The sequence below is a fragment of the Nyctibius grandis genome, chromosome 4 (assembly GCF_013368605.1).
Source record: "Nyctibius grandis isolate bNycGra1 chromosome 4, bNycGra1.pri, whole genome shotgun sequence".
In the NCBI taxonomy this organism is placed as follows: Eukaryota; Metazoa; Chordata; class Aves; order Nyctibiiformes; family Nyctibiidae; genus Nyctibius; species Nyctibius grandis.
The window spans coordinates 19,018,984-19,037,669 of NC_090661.1; the positions used below are offsets into that span (position 1 = coordinate 19,018,984).

General features: G+C 41.3%; 1 protein-coding gene across 1 annotated transcript in view; it reads right to left on the reverse strand.

Annotated features, from left to right (window-relative positions):
* Positions 1-17,372, reverse strand: part of LOC137663165 (mucin-5B-like) — a 45,971-nt gene extending 28,599 nt beyond the window's left edge. Inside the window, 14 exon segments of the mRNA XM_068400075.1 lie at positions 144-238; positions 1,103-1,267; positions 1,972-2,109; positions 2,362-2,431; positions 6,269-6,370; positions 6,958-7,096; positions 8,366-8,483; positions 9,236-9,361; positions 10,145-10,370; positions 10,773-10,906; positions 12,838-12,925; positions 13,770-13,884; positions 15,342-15,597; positions 17,291-17,372. Of these exon segments, the coding sequence (XP_068256176.1) occupies positions 144-238; positions 1,103-1,267; positions 1,972-2,109; positions 2,362-2,431; positions 6,269-6,370; positions 6,958-7,096; positions 8,366-8,483; positions 9,236-9,361; positions 10,145-10,370; positions 10,773-10,906; positions 12,838-12,925; positions 13,770-13,884; positions 15,342-15,597; positions 17,291-17,372 (1,854 nt within the window).
* Positions 17,373-18,686: the final 1,314 nt, after the last annotated feature.

The following is an 18,686-nucleotide window of genomic DNA, read 5'->3' on the forward strand; positions in this document are numbered from 1 at the left end:
CATTTTGTTATTTTTTCTCAGCAGCATCAGTGAACTTCTTTGCAAGCAGGCATTACTGTAACCTATTTCACTCCCATAGGCCAGACTACAGGCAGATCAGTCTCTGGACTAGAATAAACCACCTATTTAGACAAGTGCCTTACCTTGATGTACACAGAAGGGTCTACAACAGAATGGCAGGCAGCAAACACACTGCTTGTATTAGACAGAAGAGCACACCAATGCTGGGCAAATTTTTCTGAAGAGGGAAAAAATATCATTGTCCAGAGTCACTTAAACCACATTACTATCTGAATCATTATTCTTATCAGGTATCACACAGAACTAGAATGTCCTGAAGTGTTCAGTTGATAATGCCAGAAGGAAATACAGGTTATTAACGTATCAAGGTGATAAGCACAGTTGGATGAGTGACCAGCCATGTCCCTAAAAGAAAGGTTTCACCTTCCAAGTACTAACATTACTGTGGCTGAATTTGCAGAACATCTGCAAAAACTCCCCATTTTCATAGTTTTCCATCAAACTTTCCTAATTCTTTACAGTCAGGCAATTCTTTATAGTCAAGCAATAACATCAAGTATGCAATAATCAGTGAGCTGTGTGGCTATGAGCTGCAGCTTTAATTACATGTGGCAATACTTACGAGAGTACAGTGTGAATCCTATATATATCCAAATCCAGTCAAAGTAAGAAACCAGACAGGGCACCTAGTACAGTACAATGCTTGCTGAAGTCAGTACTATTGATAACTTATTCCTTTTGACTTCAGCACAGCTGTAACAACCTAGACTGGACGAAGATCTTGCCCAAATATTGGCAACCAAGTATGCTCTGCCTTAAATCTAAATTGTTCTCATTGATGCTGTGTGTACTTTTCAAGTCATTAATGAAGAAGGTGTTGGCTCTTTCTTCTGCAATGCAGTCTTTTAGTTTTAAAAGCAAAGCTGTCACCTTAAAGACCTGCAAAACCCAATGTGTTCTCTCTAGTAATTGCCTCAAAGGCAGTAGCTTTTGATGTTCATGAGATTTCTAAAGCTTTTTTGGTTATCCATCATCTGAAACTTATTTAGCACTGATAATCCAGGGATGAAAAGCCTGCTACCTTTATCCATACTGTTTGAACAAGGATCTTCAAAGCTGTCCTCAACATCAAAACAGCTGGCTCTAGTTTTCCATGAATTACCAAAAGCAGAAGCTGAATCTTCCATAGCTCCAGTGACTGTTCTGAAGTCATCAGTTTGGATATTATTGAAATTGCCACAAAGACCTTGTGTGGGTGGCAGGAAAGAAAAAAAAGCAAAAGAAAAGTAGAAATCATTATATGAGTGGAAAAAGGAATGGCTTCTAGATGAGCACTCTTAGCTCTATAATGGACCTCGCCTGAGAGAAGCCCATTTTCCTTCAGAGACTTCCTGATATTCCACAAATCAGACAGGACCCTGTCTTTAGAGTGTAATTATTCTTTTTCTGCATTACAGTAGCACTTAGTGATAGCACAGAGATTGTAAGCTGCTTAAATGTGCTTCAGTAAACACTGGCAGAGAAGTGCCTTCCCCAAAGGCTTATAAGAAAAGGAAATCGCAAAAGCAAAACAAAACGAGTCAGGGAGAAAGGATGTAATCCCATCACACAGATAGAAAACAGGAGCACAAAAATCTTAAATTATGTAAACAGGAGATTGGTGGCAAAACCAAGGACATAGTCTGCATCTCACAGGTCTCTGATGAAGGCCTGCTTTTACAGATAGAGTCTAAAAGACTTTCACACACTAAACATCACAGAGATGATCTAATTTTCTTCAGCAAATTGAAGGGTTTAGACAGCGCTTTGTTTCAGGAAGGGTACAGATTTATGCAAGGGTTCTAACATACCAAAGTCAATATAAAATCAAATAATTTATTCACTTAAAGTGATAGACAAGCGCCTATAACTCAGTTTAAGACTAAACTGAAAGAGCATGATGTGTCCTACCAGATGTGTGATTCTGATAAGAATGGTCAACTGTTATGGAGAGCTGCATTACAGGTTTCATTTGCACTCGAATCCGTACTCCAGTTGAGCTTAAGATTTTGATGAAAAATGTAGAGGGTCTGAAGATGGTGATGCCATCTAAAGAGGAAAAAAAGAAAATAAAATATGTATGCACATGCAAATCTTTATGAAGCTGAGTAAACAAGAACTTCCATATATCAGTGCATCCAGTGTAACGCAGGAATTCCCAGGAAGTTACAGACCTAGTATCCACCTAAGTCAAATGACCTAACAATGAGCAGGGTCATGTTCTTTTCAGAGAAAGGAGCAAGAACCCCTCTGTAAATGGATGTAGGCTAGTCTGGGGAAGATGTGAAGAAGGAAATTTACCTTTGCTTACTGGCAGCTTCACAATGAAATTGTTCATGTAGATATTTCCACAGGAACATATTTTTATAGTCTGCAGGGAAAAAGGAAAAAGAAAAAGCCCATAGTAGTGAATGCATATGACATGAGACAGGCAACAGCAACCTGACAAGCTTCATGAAGGACTGTGATGTAGTGTCTTCAAAACATGATCACCTCTGGGGTCAGTGTAATTCAACGTCTGGATACCACACAATAACATAGAGCAAATCTCCAGGCTGTAACAAAAAACCCTCTCCATAAACCGTAACAAAAAACCCTCTCCCTAAACCATAACAAAAAATGAAAAACCCTCTCCATAAGCAACAGCTTTGTTTGAGTGCTCTCACATACCTAAGAGGTTAGTTATCTTTTTGAGAACTGCGTGTGAGATGTTACATGTAGGTTTGAATCCATCTCATTGGAAATGTAACATACACAAAATGAGAGCTATCTGACTCAAACTCCCTCAGTAGTCAATGGAGGAAGACAGGCCCCTCCAGAAGAACACTTCATACCTTAGGTAGGCTGATTTGTCCTTTGGAGATCCCCATCTTCCTTTATTGACTATAGAAGGAGGTCAGGACGTTGGATCTCCTAACAAGGTTAGGACTGCACCAGTTAAATAGCAGGTGGACAGAATGAATCTGTATAACTTTAAATATAAATAAATATAGTTAGGGCATAAATAACAGCCCTAACTCAGCTTTCAATGAATTCAGTTTGAATCATGGCATAATATTCAGTAGGAGAAGCCTCAGGCCTTCATTTCAAAAATTCTGCTACTTCACTCATTGCATTAGAAAAACCTCAGAACTCAGAACTGTTGTAAAAAGAAGGCAATTCTTCCACGTAGAAATCTCAATCTTTCAAAAAGAAACAAGTGAAAAAGTTTGAAGTCGTGAAAAATTTTGAAGTCATGAAAAAGAGAGGGAAAGCCAACAAGGATAATTTTTAGCCACCTACCTCTAAAGAAAATGGAAAAGCCAGAGTCCAAAAGAACTGGAAATGAAATAACTCTTGTAGAACAAAACCAATAAACACATGCACCGCATCATCTGCTGGTATTAATTTTGCAGTCTCAGGACTGCAACAGACCAAAATGAATCTACAATGTTAGAGAAATCCCGTAGAATCACAGAGTTGTCACAGAATTGTCTTGGTTGGAAAGGACCTTTATGATCACCGAGTCCAACCACTAACTGAACACTACCAAGTCAACCACTAAACAATATCCCTAAACAATATCCCTAAGTGCCACATCTACTAATCTTTTAAATACCTCCAGGGATGATGACTTCACCACTTCCCTGGGCAGCCTGTTCCAATGTTTGATAACCCTTTCCATGAAGAAGTTTTTCCTAATATCCAATCTAAACCTCCCCTGGCGCAACTTGAGGCCGTTTTCTCTCATCCTATCACTTGTTACATGGCAGAAGAGACTAGCACCCTCCTAACTACAACCTCCTTTCAGGTACTTGTATACAGCAATAAGGTCTCCCCTCAGCCTCCTTTTCTCCCCGCTAAACAACCTCAGTTCCCTCAGCCACTCCTCATAAGACTTGCTCTCTAGACCCTTCATGAGCTTCGTTGCTCTTCTCTGGACTTGCTCCAGCACGTCAATGTCTTTCTTGTAGTGAGGGGCCCAAAACTGAACACAGTATTCGAGGTGCGGCCTCACCAGTGCCGAGTACGGGGGGGGATGATCACTTCCCTAGTCCTTATGGCCACACTATTTCTGATACAAGCAAGGATGCTGTTGGCCTTCTTGGCCACCTGGGCACACTGCTGCCTCATATTCAGCCAGCCATCGATTAACACGCCCAGGTCCTTTTCCACCAGCCAGCTTTCTAGCCACTCTTCCCCAAGCCTGCAGCGGTGCATGGGGTTGCTGTGCCCCAAGTGCAGGACCTGACACTTGGCCTTGTTGAACCTCATACAGTTGGCCTCGGCCCATCGAGCCAGGGTCTCCAGATCCCTCTGCAGAGCCTTTCTACCCTCAAGCAGATCAACACTCCCATCCAACTTAGTGTCGTCTGCAAACTTGCTGAGGGTGCACTCGATCCCCTCATCCAGATCATTGATAAAGATATTAAACAGAACTGGCCCCAATACTGAGCCCTGGGGAGCACCACTTGTGACCGGCCGCCAACTGGATTTAACTCCATTCACCACAACTCTTTGGGCCCGGCCATCCAGCCAGTTTTTTACCCAGCGAAGCGTATGCCCACCCAAGCCATGAGCAGTCAGTTTCTCCAGGAGAATGCTGTGGGAGACTGTGTCAAAGGCTTTATGAAAGTCCAGGTAGACAACATCCACAGCCTTTCCCTCATAAGTGGGTCATCTTGTCATAGAAGGAGATCAGATTAGTCAAGCAGGACCTGCATAAACCCATGCTGACTGGGCCTGATCACCTGGTTGTCCCATACATGCCCCATGATAGCACTCAAGAGGATCTGCTCCATAACCTTCCCTGGCACAGAGGTCAGACTGACAGGCCTGTAGTTCCCTGGATCCTCCTTCTGGCCCTTCTTGTAGATGGGTGTCACATTCACTAATTTCCAGCCCCCTGGGACCTCCCTGGTTAGCCAGGACTGCTGATAAATGATGGAAAGTGGCTTGGTGAGCACTTCTGCCAGCTCTCTCAGTACCCTTGGGGGAAACCCATCCAGCCCCATAGACTTATGCATATCTAAGTGGCATAGCAGGTCGTTAACCATTTCGCCATGGCTTATGGGGGCTTCACTCTGCTCCCCATCCCTGTCCTCCAGCTCACGAGGCTGGGTACCTGGAGAACAACTCATCTTACTACTAAAGACTGAGGCAAAGAATGCATTAAGCACCTCAGCCTTTTCCTGATCCTTTGTCACCATGTTTCCTCCTGCATCCAGTAAAGGATGGAGATTCTCCTTGGCCCTCCTCTTGTGGTTAATGTATTTGTAGAAGCATTTTTTATTGCCTTTTACAGCAGTGGCCAGATCAAGTTCTAGCTGGGCTTTGGTCCTTCTAATTTTTTCCCTGCATAGCCTCACAACATCCTTATAGTCCCCCTGAGTGGCCTGCTCCTTCTTCCAAAGCTCATAAACTCTCCTTTTTTTCCTGAATTCCAGCCAAAGCTCTCTGTTCAGCCAGGCTGGTCTTCTTCCCTGCCGGCTTGTCTTCCGGCACATGGGGACAGCCTGCTCCTGCGCCTTTCAGATTTCTTTCTTGAAGACTGTCCAGCCTTCCTGGACCCCTCTGCCCTTCAGGACTGCCTCCCAAGGGACTCTGTCAACCAGGCTCCTAAACAGGCCAAAGTCTGCCCTCCGGAAGTCCAAGGTAGCAGTTCCGCTGACCCCCTTCCTTACTTCTCCAAGAATCGAAAACTCTACCTTTCATGATCACTGTGCCCAAGACAGCCTCCAACCATCACATCACTCACAAGTCCTTCCCTGTTTGCAAACAAGGGGTCCAGCGGGGCACCTTCCCTAGTTGGCTCACACACCAGCTGTGTCAGGAAGCTATCTATCTGCCACACACTCCAGGAATCTCCGAGACTGTTTCCTCTTTGCTGTATTGTATGTCCAGCAGACATCCAGTAAGTTGAAGTCCCCCACGAGAACAAGGGCAACTGATCGTGCGACTTCTCCCAGCTGCTTATAGAATGTTTCATCTACCTCTTCATCCTGCTTGGGTGGTCTATAGCAGACTCCCACCATGATATCTGCCTTGCTGGCCTTCCCCCTGATCCTTACCCATAAACTCTCCACCCTATTGTCAACATCCTCAAGCTCTAGACAATCAAAACACTCCCTAACATAGAGGGCCACCCCACCGCCTCTCCTACATTGCCATCTTTGAACCTAAATAAAAGTGATATATTATCTGTCACTAATTAAAGCAAGTTACTTACAGTTCTTCCTAGTGTGACTAATACATTCTTTAAGCAAGTCATTGTCTTTGATGTCCCACACTGGATGATCTCTCCAATCACCACAAATGTGTCATCAGTATTCTGAAAACATGAGAAAAGGGATGAGCAGACATTGTTAGCATATTACAGGAAGGGAGCTAGAAGGGAAAAAAGGTGTCTCTGAAACGCTAAAATGGAATAATGAAAGAACTGAGGCATTTAATCTCTAACTGTAAACTGCTTTATTTCATTGCCAAAATCAATAATGTTCACTCTGCAGTCTGTTTCCTTGCTATCAACCTGTGCGGATTGTGTATTTGCAGACAGTCATGTGTAATTCAATCTTTTTGCAGGAATTTTTACTCATCCACTTCCTTTTGACAGTCATACATGAAGAAAGCTTCAGGAGAAATGCTTAAATCTACACTAATACATTCATAAGCAAATTAATTCATTAAAAAAAGATGTAAAACTACGTTGAAGCTGCAAAAGGTTTATGCTAAGCATCAAGCAATTGACTTGCAATCCATTGCAAATGGGAAAATTTATGGGGTTTAAGACTGAGCGTGTGTTGAAGTGCTTTGCTGGATTGGTGCCATTTAAATAATTAAGTGATATAAAGCTCCGGCACGGCTTAATGCCTCATGCTTCTCAAGAGATTTAGGAGTGAAATAGGAGATTGTTCATACCTTAGCTAAGACATAATGGCAGTTGCCATGAAAATGGAATCTCTTATTATCGAATGTTGTTATATGGAATCCTCCATCTATATTGCAACTTCCAGAACAGGGCAGAGAGATACAGCTCCAGTGGCCTCCTTTGCAAGTACTGTACAAAACCCAAAAAGGGGCAGTTAGAACAAACATAGCTTTAAAGGAGCAAAGGTGAGATAATATCTGTATCTGAATCTGCACAGATGACACCCTCTTTGTCTTTTTAGCTTGTTATTCAGCGGCTTATTAAATCCCTGTGGGAACAAGACTTTATAGTAGGCCCTTAAAGGTGTGAAGGTTGAATGCCTCTCGATGAGAGAGTTAACTCCACTGGGCTTTGAACTAGCTCCCTCAGAGAGACACTGAGTTGGTCAAGCAAGAAATGTTTTTCAGGGCCTAAATTGTTTACTTGACTTTTTTAAGAAAGAACCTTTTCAAGCAGGATCTTGCAACATTTTATGCTACTGATGAAACTGTTCAGCAAGTTGCTGATGCAACATTTCAGCAACTAATGGTGGAGGACCTGAGATAATGAGCAATTACAATTCTTGGAGCTGTGCACACAAGAGGAGAACAGCCCAGCCACGTTAGCTCAGGCTTTGTGAGGAGTAAGTGAGGATGTGGGTAGATGGGAACCACCCAGAGCCCATCAAGTTCAGTTCCTCAAAATTGCAGGTTTTGAAGAGTATTTCCTCAAAATGCAGGAAATATTCAATCCAAAGGGGTTTGCAGAACATCTGGCCTACCCCACCATGCACCACAGCATATTTCATTCCTCCCTATAGTAAAGGTTAGGCCTATGGTCAAGAAACGAAGCCGTGTCACAGGAGCTCAAATAACACATATGACTGTTCATTCACTGGATGGATATCAGAGTAAGAAATAAAACTGTCTTGAAAGTAATATACCTGAGGTCTTATCACCTTTCACTAGTGCAGAGTGGAGACAGGTTCAAGCTACAGGTTTTTTTCTAAATCAAATCATTCTCAAGGATCAGGATTTTTGAGGTCCAGGCTTTGAAACAGCCTTTTGTAGATCTAGAGGTGGTTGGAAATGTAACTCACTAACATGGTATGACCCCGTGCCTCACTTTAGTGCCCAATGCCTCTGAACTAACCATCGAAGAGTCTCTTTTTTCTGCGTTCTGAAAGCTTGAGCTCAGTTTTTGCTGGCAGTTCCAAGTGAGGGTGGTAACTATGTGAGGTTGAGGACTAGCTCTAAGTTTTCCTGTACTGTTGAAATTCAGACCCAGGTTTTGCACTATTATTTCAGACAAATGTTAGGAATAGGGAAAAAAACAAGAAGAAAAGAACAGAATGCAAATCATCAACGCTCTGAAATAAATGCCTCTGCCTTGTTAGTGCAATCAAGTTCACAACAGTACCAGTTTTGGCAAGAAGTGGAGTAAGTCCCTCCAGATGAGTAGACTTTGCCTTGAAACATACAGGGGCAGCTGCCTCTGGGGATGCATTTTTTGCCACCGAGGTCATCAAGGATAGTTCCTGTTCAGACACATTGGCTGGTTAGTATTCCTTTGGTGAGTCTGGGAAACACCATCAAGGAAGATTAGAGCAAGGAAAAAACTCTGGAGTATTCAGCATTTCTGTAAATGAATGGTGTGTGTTTTAAGAAAAACACCACACCAGGCCCTTTCAAGTGGATGGAAACATTTCTTACTAGAGCTCAAAGGAAAGCAATGCAAAACCCAAATAATATCTCTGCATGTTGCTGGAAGTTGTCACTGTGAGCAGGATTATCAAGTGCCAGACTGCAAGGATGTGAGCCAGTTTCCATCCCTTTCTAACAGTGAATCTAACAGAAATCAGACTCTCATCTTAGCCTCTACTTCATGTGCAAACTTAGACATGCGTGTACCTGGCAATGTATTTATATTACACGTGACTTAAGCTACAGCAAGATCTAGCCTCATAACAGGGAAGCACCTCACCAGACATCTTCACCTGCATGCTTACTGTCTAGAGAAAACCTCTCCTCTTTCCACATCTGTACCATTTTTTTCTGTCTAATCCTTAGAAATCTTTCCCTCCCCTCCTCCAGTGTCAGGATCTTAAATCTTTAGAGATCTTGTTCTCCCAAGAAGAAAGTTACTAAATTATGCTAGAAGAAACAATTTATTAACTGGTTTTAGTGTAAAATGTTAAAGAAAAAAAAAATTGCCACTAACTGAAAGTGAACAACCTCCCTCTTTTTTCCTTGATACATGTGACCCATCGGAAGAAGTGAACTGCCTTACCAGGAGGACAGAAACAGCCATCCGTACACGGGGCTTTACAAATCTTGCTCCTTTCTGGGTCGGCGCATGTGTCAGCACACGAGTTTCCACATTCCATGTACTCCATGTTGTTTGGGCATTCCTGATCTGCAAGACCAAATGAAAATGTGGTATGTTAATGATGTATTTATAAGAGCTCTCAAATCATTGTATCACTAGCCAAATCCTTCTTCCTTCTTTCCCCTGTATCATGTTTGCAAAACTGTATGCAGATGTGTCATGTTTCTGTAACCTCTAAAGGAACTTTTTATGGTCACTTTTACTTCATCTTTGGAGAAAACACTACTGCTGGGAAATATGAGTTATTTCACATTATTTTACTAACTCAAGGTTGGCTGAAGTCATGATACAAGCAAAGGACACTGGAATAATTTATGGAGTCATAATAGTTTATTTTTGCCTGAAGCACCAGTCATTCTGGCATTAAATTTCTATCCCAATCCACACAAGCAGTTTGGGAGAACTACTTGTATTCTTCCCCCTGGATTTACAGTGATTACCTGCTTGGTAGCTGCAACTACCAAGTATGGAAGCACAGGATAAGCTAAGGACGAACACATTAGATTTCTCCATGACTTCTTCTGACTAGATGTCAACATTCAAAACAAGGCTATTTATGAGTTAACTGTGCACGGTAAAATTCAAAAAGAACTGGAGAAAACTCAGCCATAAGGAGGAGGGGGATAATATTAAGATACAGTTCGAATTTAAGGAGCAAAATCAAGTCAAATTTGTAGAAGCTTTTCCATTAACAATGTTTCTGTCAAAGTACTTCTACAGATTGATACACAGAAGTTAACAGAGCTTCTAGCTTTGCTCTGCTGGGATCAGAATACATGCATATATGTCTCCAGAGCAGTAGTTACTTACAGCAAAGTTCTTTGGTTCTCCATTCCCCAGGGTCTCCCTTCCTGAGGACACAGTCTCGAGAGTACTGGTTTAAAGTGCTGCATATGCAGCTGGAAACCAAATCAGAGTGAGAAGAATGAACTGCACAGTGGCACATATCCTCAGTGCAGGTGTCTACGTAGTCATCAAATGCAACCACTTTGGGGCAGTTTCCAAAACGGGACATAAGTTTCTTGCATCTTTTTTTCTGTAAAAAATAAAAGAAGGAAAATAAAAGCAATACTTTACATTTTACCAACTTTCAGGTTTATGGATGTGCATCCCAATTTTTGATGACATAATTCCAGGGTCACAGTATAATTCAGGTTGGAAGGGCCTTCAGGAGATTATCCAGCCTAACTTTCTGTCATTAGGTCCTTTTTCTTGGACTGGAAGCTGTCATTCAATTGTGCGTTTCCCCACTATCTATTTCTTTAACACTATAATAGGATATTCTTTCAGCTATAAGATCAACATTTTGCTCAGATTCATGGGTAGACTCCTGAAAAATTCAGTTCAGTCCATGCTCTGTAATTAATACTTGTTTCAACACAGTCTCTCCAGGGCTGTAGTTCAGGAGGGTTTATACTTCTTGGTCACACATACTTACATATTTACTGCATCTATCGTCTTCCCTCCTAGGATGTCTTCCAGTGTGGTCATCTGGACTTACATCAGCACACTTTCCTGATGGATCCTCTACTTTGTGGAAGTTCCCAAACTGCCTCGGATGCATTTTATACCCTGCAAAATCCCCAGACACATCTGAATAACTGCCTGCAATTCTTTAGATCAGTTAATGGGCTATAAAGATGCACTTAATCTTTGGGCTCTAAGGCAGTATGCTCTTCACCAGATGCCCAAGTTCAACCACAGCATCCATATTATAGAGGACAACAGCCTGATATAACTTCTGTTGAGCTAGATCCAGAATTTGGCACACTTGTATCAAGGCCTTTCTACTGCACCTCATCACTTCCAAAGACTGCTGTTTGTTATGTATGTATTTGATCTTACAGAGTTTTGTATTTGCATGTGTAATGGTCATACATCACAACCTAAAGTACAGCCTTAGGTGCATATGTTTGTAATCATCTGGAAATCTGTTACTTTTTATAGGTTAGAGGAAACGGGAAGAGGGAGCAGGAGGAAGACAGGCACACAATGCATGTATGTAATCATTACACTAGCTAAAGGGGTGCATTTTCCAAAGCGTTACCACAAACTTGATCCTGGATGTGAGAAATCTTTCTGACAAAACTTGAAATTTATATATTTTTATGGAAAGTATGCATAAATTTCCATTCTCTGATTTTTTTTTAAAAAAAAAGGTTTAATAGACAGATCTCTGACCAGGTCTATTCTCCTATACTGGCTCAGTCCCTTAACTAAGTGCAGGCCTGAGAGAATTACTTCCACAAAAGCATTGTTTTCAGGTGCTTTACCACTAATTTTTACGGAAACAGAAGCTGTTCTAAAGCGTTGAGCTCTTGGAGCCATGTGACTTGTCAAGGATCTCAACTGACATTAAAGAATATAAAAAACAAAGTTTCAAGAAGAGCTGCTCCACACAGAAAGGTATTTTTCTTCCTGATAATTTTTGTCCTCAAGAGAAAAGAGTCTGAAAGTGAGAAGAAATTTTGGACTTTTATGTGCGGTGGATCTTAGCGTGGGCAGGCAGACTGACTGCTGACTGCTCAGCCCAGGGAGAGGATGTGTTCAGAGCAGAAAGAAGGGATGTAGGAGGCCACCTGGTCCCCTGGTGTGGGAACCCGTTATCTGCGGAACCAGATGCATAAAAGAAGAGCCTGTTTTTCTTAGACCAATGCTTCTCAGTAACAAACTGCTTCTTCAGAAAAAATTGAGCTAGCTTTAGTTTTTACCTATTGCATTTGTGAAGTAAAGGGCAGAAACACGACTAAGATGCATCCAAAAATCTTAATATGGAATACGAAAATGAACCCACATCTGTCACTACAAGTGATATTTTTAATCAAATCTAAGGATTCCTTCTGAGTGGGTGAGGTAGATGACAGTATTTTTCTGGTGACTTAAGAAGACCAGGTATTACATGAAGGGATGATGTTATAACTTTGGCTTCAGAATCGCAGCTAATACCCCAGGATGCAGCTTTCTTTCTGCACATACAAACTGCGTCAGGATTGTAGCCTCAACTGTTTGCTGTGTTGGCCTCTTTCCAGTTGAGTGCAATATCTGAAGGTGTCAGTGGATGGCACCACGATTTCTTCAAAGATGCTCAGTGAAAACTCTAGCTCAGTGATGCTGCTTTCATTTCATTACAGAGGCAAAAATAATCACACTTGATACTCAACTGTAAAATGATGAAAATGGAAGGACAGAAAATGCACTCATGCCTCATTTGAGAATACAAGTTCCTTAAAGTTTGCTACTATCAGTGGGAAACATGGCAATGTTGCTGCATGATAGCCAGGCAATTAATTTGGGTCAAAGAGATTTGAGACCCTTGCAAGTCTGCAAACAGCAGAGGAACACAAATCATCCCAGAACCTCTTAAAATACATCTCCTGTGTATGGAAATGTTCATGTATTTCAGAGTGTCTGTCAGGAATTTTGAAAGCCTGCTTAGAGGAAACAGCAAGTTTCGTGTCACGTATTAACAGTTCTGTTCTCTGTGGAATATGCTGTATTCCTACCATCCAAAATCAAATCGTTCTTCTCACTGCCATCATAGTTCCCACACAGACCACATATTTTCTCTTTATATGTTTCTTCCAGGTCCAGCTACAAAACAAAAGGAAAAAGGAAACACAGAGTTTAAAGACTTTTCCCCACATTAGCAGCACATTTTACAAAGTGGTTCACAACAGAAAAGCACAATAGCAGAAATGCTCATTACCAATTTGTAGCAGTCTCCTTTTCCATTCAAACCTGCCATAAAACTTAACTGCAGACAGGTTGAATTTAAATGGGAAGATAATCCTCTAGGAATTGTCATTCCTACCTACCAAAAAGCTAAGTGAAGCATGCTGAATGCTGGACTAATCCTTGGGCCACTGTCTCTATAATATATAGACATGTGGTATCTCTTGCAAGGTGCCACAGCTCTGCTCTGGACAGGTCAGATAACTGCTCTGATGCTGGATGCTGTGAAGCAGCATCTTCTGGTCAACTTTTAGCTGTATCTAAGGCTTTTTCTAGAGGGGAACTCCCACATAGCAAGGCTTTGGAATGAGAAAGTCCAAGGTCTGAACCCGCCACAAAGATTAGTTTCCCACACAAGAAGTGCATCGAGACAGAGAGTAACTAACAAGTCAGGGCTGGAGGGTCTAGCCATGCTGCTGCCAGTGCCCCATGGAGGAAGCAGACAACTACAGAGGTGCTATCTCCAGGGTTAATAGTGGCACCTTTTGTCACATAAAATTAGTTGGGAATGTCTGGGCATTGTGCCTCCATGCCCCTGCCCCCTGAAACTATCTCCTAGTTTGGTATATCCCTATCAGCTTATGGATACAGTGATACCTCCCCCCCTACAATCTCTTATACCAACACAGTGCCTGCATCCAGCTCTGCTTTTCATCATTGATGAGGTTCACCAAGAGAAAAACAACTAACTGGCTGTTCATACTAGGAGAGTGTCAGCCCAGTTCCACTTGAGTGTCAGACCCAGCTTGGAAGTGACTTGGAAGTAAGCACAGGTGTCCTCAATCAGGATGCTCTTCAAGCTGAAGGGCATGGGGATCCTGGAAATTGGAGGGAACAAAACAGATTGCATTGAAAAGAAGACTGATGAAACACTCTCAGAGACACAGGAAGAAAAATTAGAGTCAAAAGAAACTAAATAAGCCATGGGGACATGTTTTTCAAGGTCAGCCTTCATCCACACAATGCATTAAATTCAGGTATGATCACCTTGTCCACTGTGACCTTTTACCAACCTTAATCCACAACACAATGTATTTTGGTCATGAGTGTGTCAATACTACATTAACCACTTGACTGATACTAATGCAGCTCTGCTTGCTTACATATCCTGAGGACCTAACCCAAAAGGTTGTAAGGACCAAGATCACAATACTGAGAAAACAGCCCTCCACATGAGGATACTTAAGGTTCTCATCGTCCCTCCAGGCTTTCCTTAACATTTGGGATTCACAGATGTGTGAAAATAGGTCTGTTGTGTTACTCATGTTACTACATTTTCATCTCACCAAGACAATTACTGTTCATTTTCGCAGAGCCTGAAAAACTTAGAAAATCAGAAAATGGCTAAAAGATAACAGATTTCTTGCCCCTTTGATTTAGAAGATACCTCTGGGCTTTGCTACTATAATTACATCTGCGTGATGCTATTCTATATTTGGTTGTTTCTAGAAGGGTGTCAAGAGAAGACAGCCCATATGCTTGTAATTTTCTCTCCAACAAGATTGTGAGGGTTTTTCCCAGAGTCAAAGCTTGCCTTGCCCCTTCATACCTGTATTCTGGGAGCAGGTCACTGCACTTCTCATGGGGGCTGCCCTTAAAATTGTGCCCAACTTTCAACTACTGTTGCATATGACTTTTTACTTATGGAGTATTTTTACCCTTCTGTTTACAGTTTGCTTTCTGGTTCATTTCAGATTGGAATTAAAGGTGTGGATTTTGACTTGTGAAACTTCTGTCTTTTGTGTAAGAAGAACCCAAGGCAAGCTGTGATCTGCAAAGCAAAGCAGTGCAATTTTCTAGACTAATCTATCTGGAAACAGAAAACTTTAAAAGGACCATCTGTTCCTGAACAGCAACATACAACTATAGGGTTAGTACCACAGAAATAATGTTTTGAGAAAAAAACCACAAAGTTTCTACAAAATCAAAACTTTCTATAAATAAAGTGTTGATTTTATCTCCTTCCCTCCACCCCTCCCTCCCAAATCAAAGCACCATTAAGGAAACCTATACCTTCTATTTTTATAATATACACATTGCCTTTTGTTTAACATGTTGGTGTTGATCCCTGGGAGATGGAGTTTACATGCTTCTTGCCTCCTCTACCACTATGGGGTGGACTCTTTGCAATACCCTGTTCAAAGTGCTATGAACATATCATGGACAGCCATTTGCACTTCTGCAAAACAGAAGCACTTTCTAGACATACCACTTATTGCTAATACATAGCAGTAAAACTGCTGCACAAGAAAACAGTAGTATGGTCTTTACTCACTTGTTCCCATTCACGGTGATGCCTGTCTCCTTCACCTCCAAGATCACTCCATCAATGGTGACAGTGAAGTAGATCAGGAAGCCATTCTTGTTACTGCGCCTGATTTGGATGTTAAAGTCCTGGTAGCTGTCGTTGCAGTGTGAAGCGAAGACGTATGTACAGGTTCCAGGAAAAGTGAACTTAACATGGTCAAATGTACGAAAGTGGAAATTGCCCCAGGTGGCACATTCACTCCTACTGACAGTAGAGACCTGGACTAAAGAAAGATTCAGAGAAGGGGCGCTTAGAAATTCACCCCACATGAGGTGCTTTGCTTTTTTTTTTTTTGTTGAAAAACATTAAAGGAGAGATTTTCAAAGGCAAAAATGTTAACCCCTGGAGGATACTAGCTTGTGGGAAGGAGTTTCATCTCATCAAACTTTTGAAGTCCATGCCAGAGATACCTCCAATGTGAGCAGATGAGTCCAGCCTTCTTTGAAGTTAACAGTGAGAAGCAGAAGAGTTTCAGATTCCCTACCTTACATATCTACCTAGGAAGAAGATGCTCCAAGACTGCATGTTTCTTTCCATTGTCTATAAAGGCTGCTGAGGGGTGCCAATGGCACTCCTCAACATTTACACTAGAGATACATTTTACATTGTAGATATCTAAAGTGAAGTGAAGGGAATCCCATCCTGGCTGCCCACATCTCATTTCTACTTTTGAAATCTACTTAACACAGGCAAGGCTTTGGTCCAAAGTCCTGAATTGAGTCCCTTCCAGGAGATATCACAGGTGGCATGACTCTTCAGCAAAATGGCAGCCGCTGATCTCAGCAGTTGAGGCTGCCATCAGCTTCATCAATCAGCTCAGAGCTACTTGTTTTTCATCTCAACCAAAACTCATGTCTTGGACCTCTTGAGTTGTACCTCTGTCAAAGGTATCGATACATACTTTAAGTGCGTATAAGACATCACTTCAGAAAGTAGTTTTCATACCACTGAGCTGCACAAAGCCAATATGAATCATCTTGAATTAAATAAAATATGCTTGCTACAAAACGCTTTTAGCATTTCTTCTAGGCCTGTCTGAAAGAATGACAAATGAAAATGGGTAAATTTCTTTGTGTTGTTTATGTAGCAGGCTTAGGAAAATCAATACAGCAACATTCATCACAGATCAAATAAAAAACAGTCATTAATGTACTCAGTGAACTCTAAAATATTATTAAATATTCCTACCTAAGAACCAGCAGGAGAACACTGAAAAATTCAGATATTGATGTTAGAATTGTGCAACACAAATTCAAGTGCCAAGAAGTCCTTACAGAAACAGCTTTTTAAAGGGACTATAATTTGCCATAGATGTTTGCAACACTAAAATGGAGTAGGGTAATTTAGCACTTTTCTACATAATAATGAGGGGAAATGAGAAAGTTTGGCTATTCTTGGAAGTGGAGTTGCTAGAATTACTAAGATGGCAATAACTGTCACATCAATTGTTTGTGTATTAAACAACTAGGAAAACTGTAAGACATTCAAAACCAAACCAGGAGGTAATAGTACAGCAAACAACAAAAAATGTGATTAGTCTAATGCAGTATTTCATACTGGTCAATTAAGCCTAGCAGATATTATGGTAACGTACTTCTTCTATAAAGAATATATGTGAAATGTGTTGAAGACAGTCATAATTTTTTTATGATGCAAACTGCATCCAGAGAGTCTCATCTTTAAGATTAGTCACTTAGGACATAAAACAGTTGATACAACTACCTAGTAGTGAAAGGAAAAAAGTAAAATACTTAAATGGTTGACATTAAGGATTAAAATATAAAACATTAAACAGTATCTGACATGCCTACAGCTCTTATATGAATATGTTACACATTTTCATTTGTCAACTCTATTTGTCACCTATGTAGAGCAATATGTGAGCAAATCATCTGAAAATTAGATTTTTTTCTTACCTATCTGGACTGGTTCTTTGCCCTTGCAACAACTCCAAATTAGGCAGAAGATCCAAAATGACCTCCCCTTTTTTAATTCCATCTTGCCATGAAGTGGTGACTTGAAAACCCTTCCAGGGAAGTGTTTTTTTCTTGGCATATAGGCAGATTTTTATACTCCAGGAATTTGGCGTGAGAACAAAACATTGATGGCAGGGTCCCTGAAAGGTGGAGCTTCATTCAGTTTTCTTTCAGTGGTTCATGTTTAGCACTCAGCAACCTCCTGTCTTTCAGACAAGACAGGTACCCAGTTCTCTCTTGCTTTATGTGGAGACAGAGCACTGTCCTCTTCTTATTTCCTTTCTTTAATATAAGTCCTCCTACCCCCCACCCCTACAGTGTCACTTTTTCTTTGGTAACAATAGCTTTTCTTTTTCGTAACATCTGACTAGTAACAAGCAATCATTACCCTCTTTCAGAGCTTTTCTCTGGCTTGCACATCAGCATGGTCCCTCAGCTTAAGAAAAAGTCTTTGTTGCCTCTGCTAGCTTGATGGCGACTTCTAAGTGTTAGAGCAAAAAATATTGTAAGGTCAGGCATAATATATGGTTTATTTAGAGCAAAAACTTTTGGCAGGAGGGCAATGTCCTTTAAGAATTGTATCCAAAATACCTTACAAAAAAGGCCAGAGATTTACTGCTTCAACAGACCAGGAAAGATATTAGTCCACAAAGTGCAAGCTTCTCACCTCTACTGCACAAATGGGATTTAATTGCGCCAGTCAGACATGGGAAGTTAATTTTGTCTTTATGCACACAGAAGTGGTGGTTTCTCCAAACAGCATAAGGGAGCAGTGTCCAAGTCCCACCAAAATGTAAACCACAATTCATTCCTTCACCTTCTAAATTACGCTGCTGCAAAAGGGTCCCTTGGTGCTACGGGAGTGCTTTAATACCCTATCACATACCCACAAAAAATCCAGTGGGCTCAGTCATGAGCTGATCTACATTCCACTATAGGACAGTTCTTAGATATTCTGTCACAGATGTTTGATGTCAGTAATTTTAGGATCTCTTTAGAAATTGACTTGCTCTGTTGGCACAAGCTGACCTAGTATTTCTTCACCTTATCCATGCCATGGAGGAACTGCCTCTGACACAGAGGAAGCCTCTCACTTAGTCCCAGCAAATCAAACATGGGTAACAGACATTCCCACACTTTCAACTACTCCGTGCCCCTTTGGGAATACACTAATGCCGGAATGGTTGCCAGTAGTAAGTGGGCACAAATACAGTTGAATGTGGACTTAGGTTTCACCCTTGTTGCAAATCCTCGTGTTGAGTTTGTCCATGTACTCACTGGGGAATATGCATGCTCTTTTATCTTTTTGGCAGACAGCAAGCTAGTCCTTGAGAAC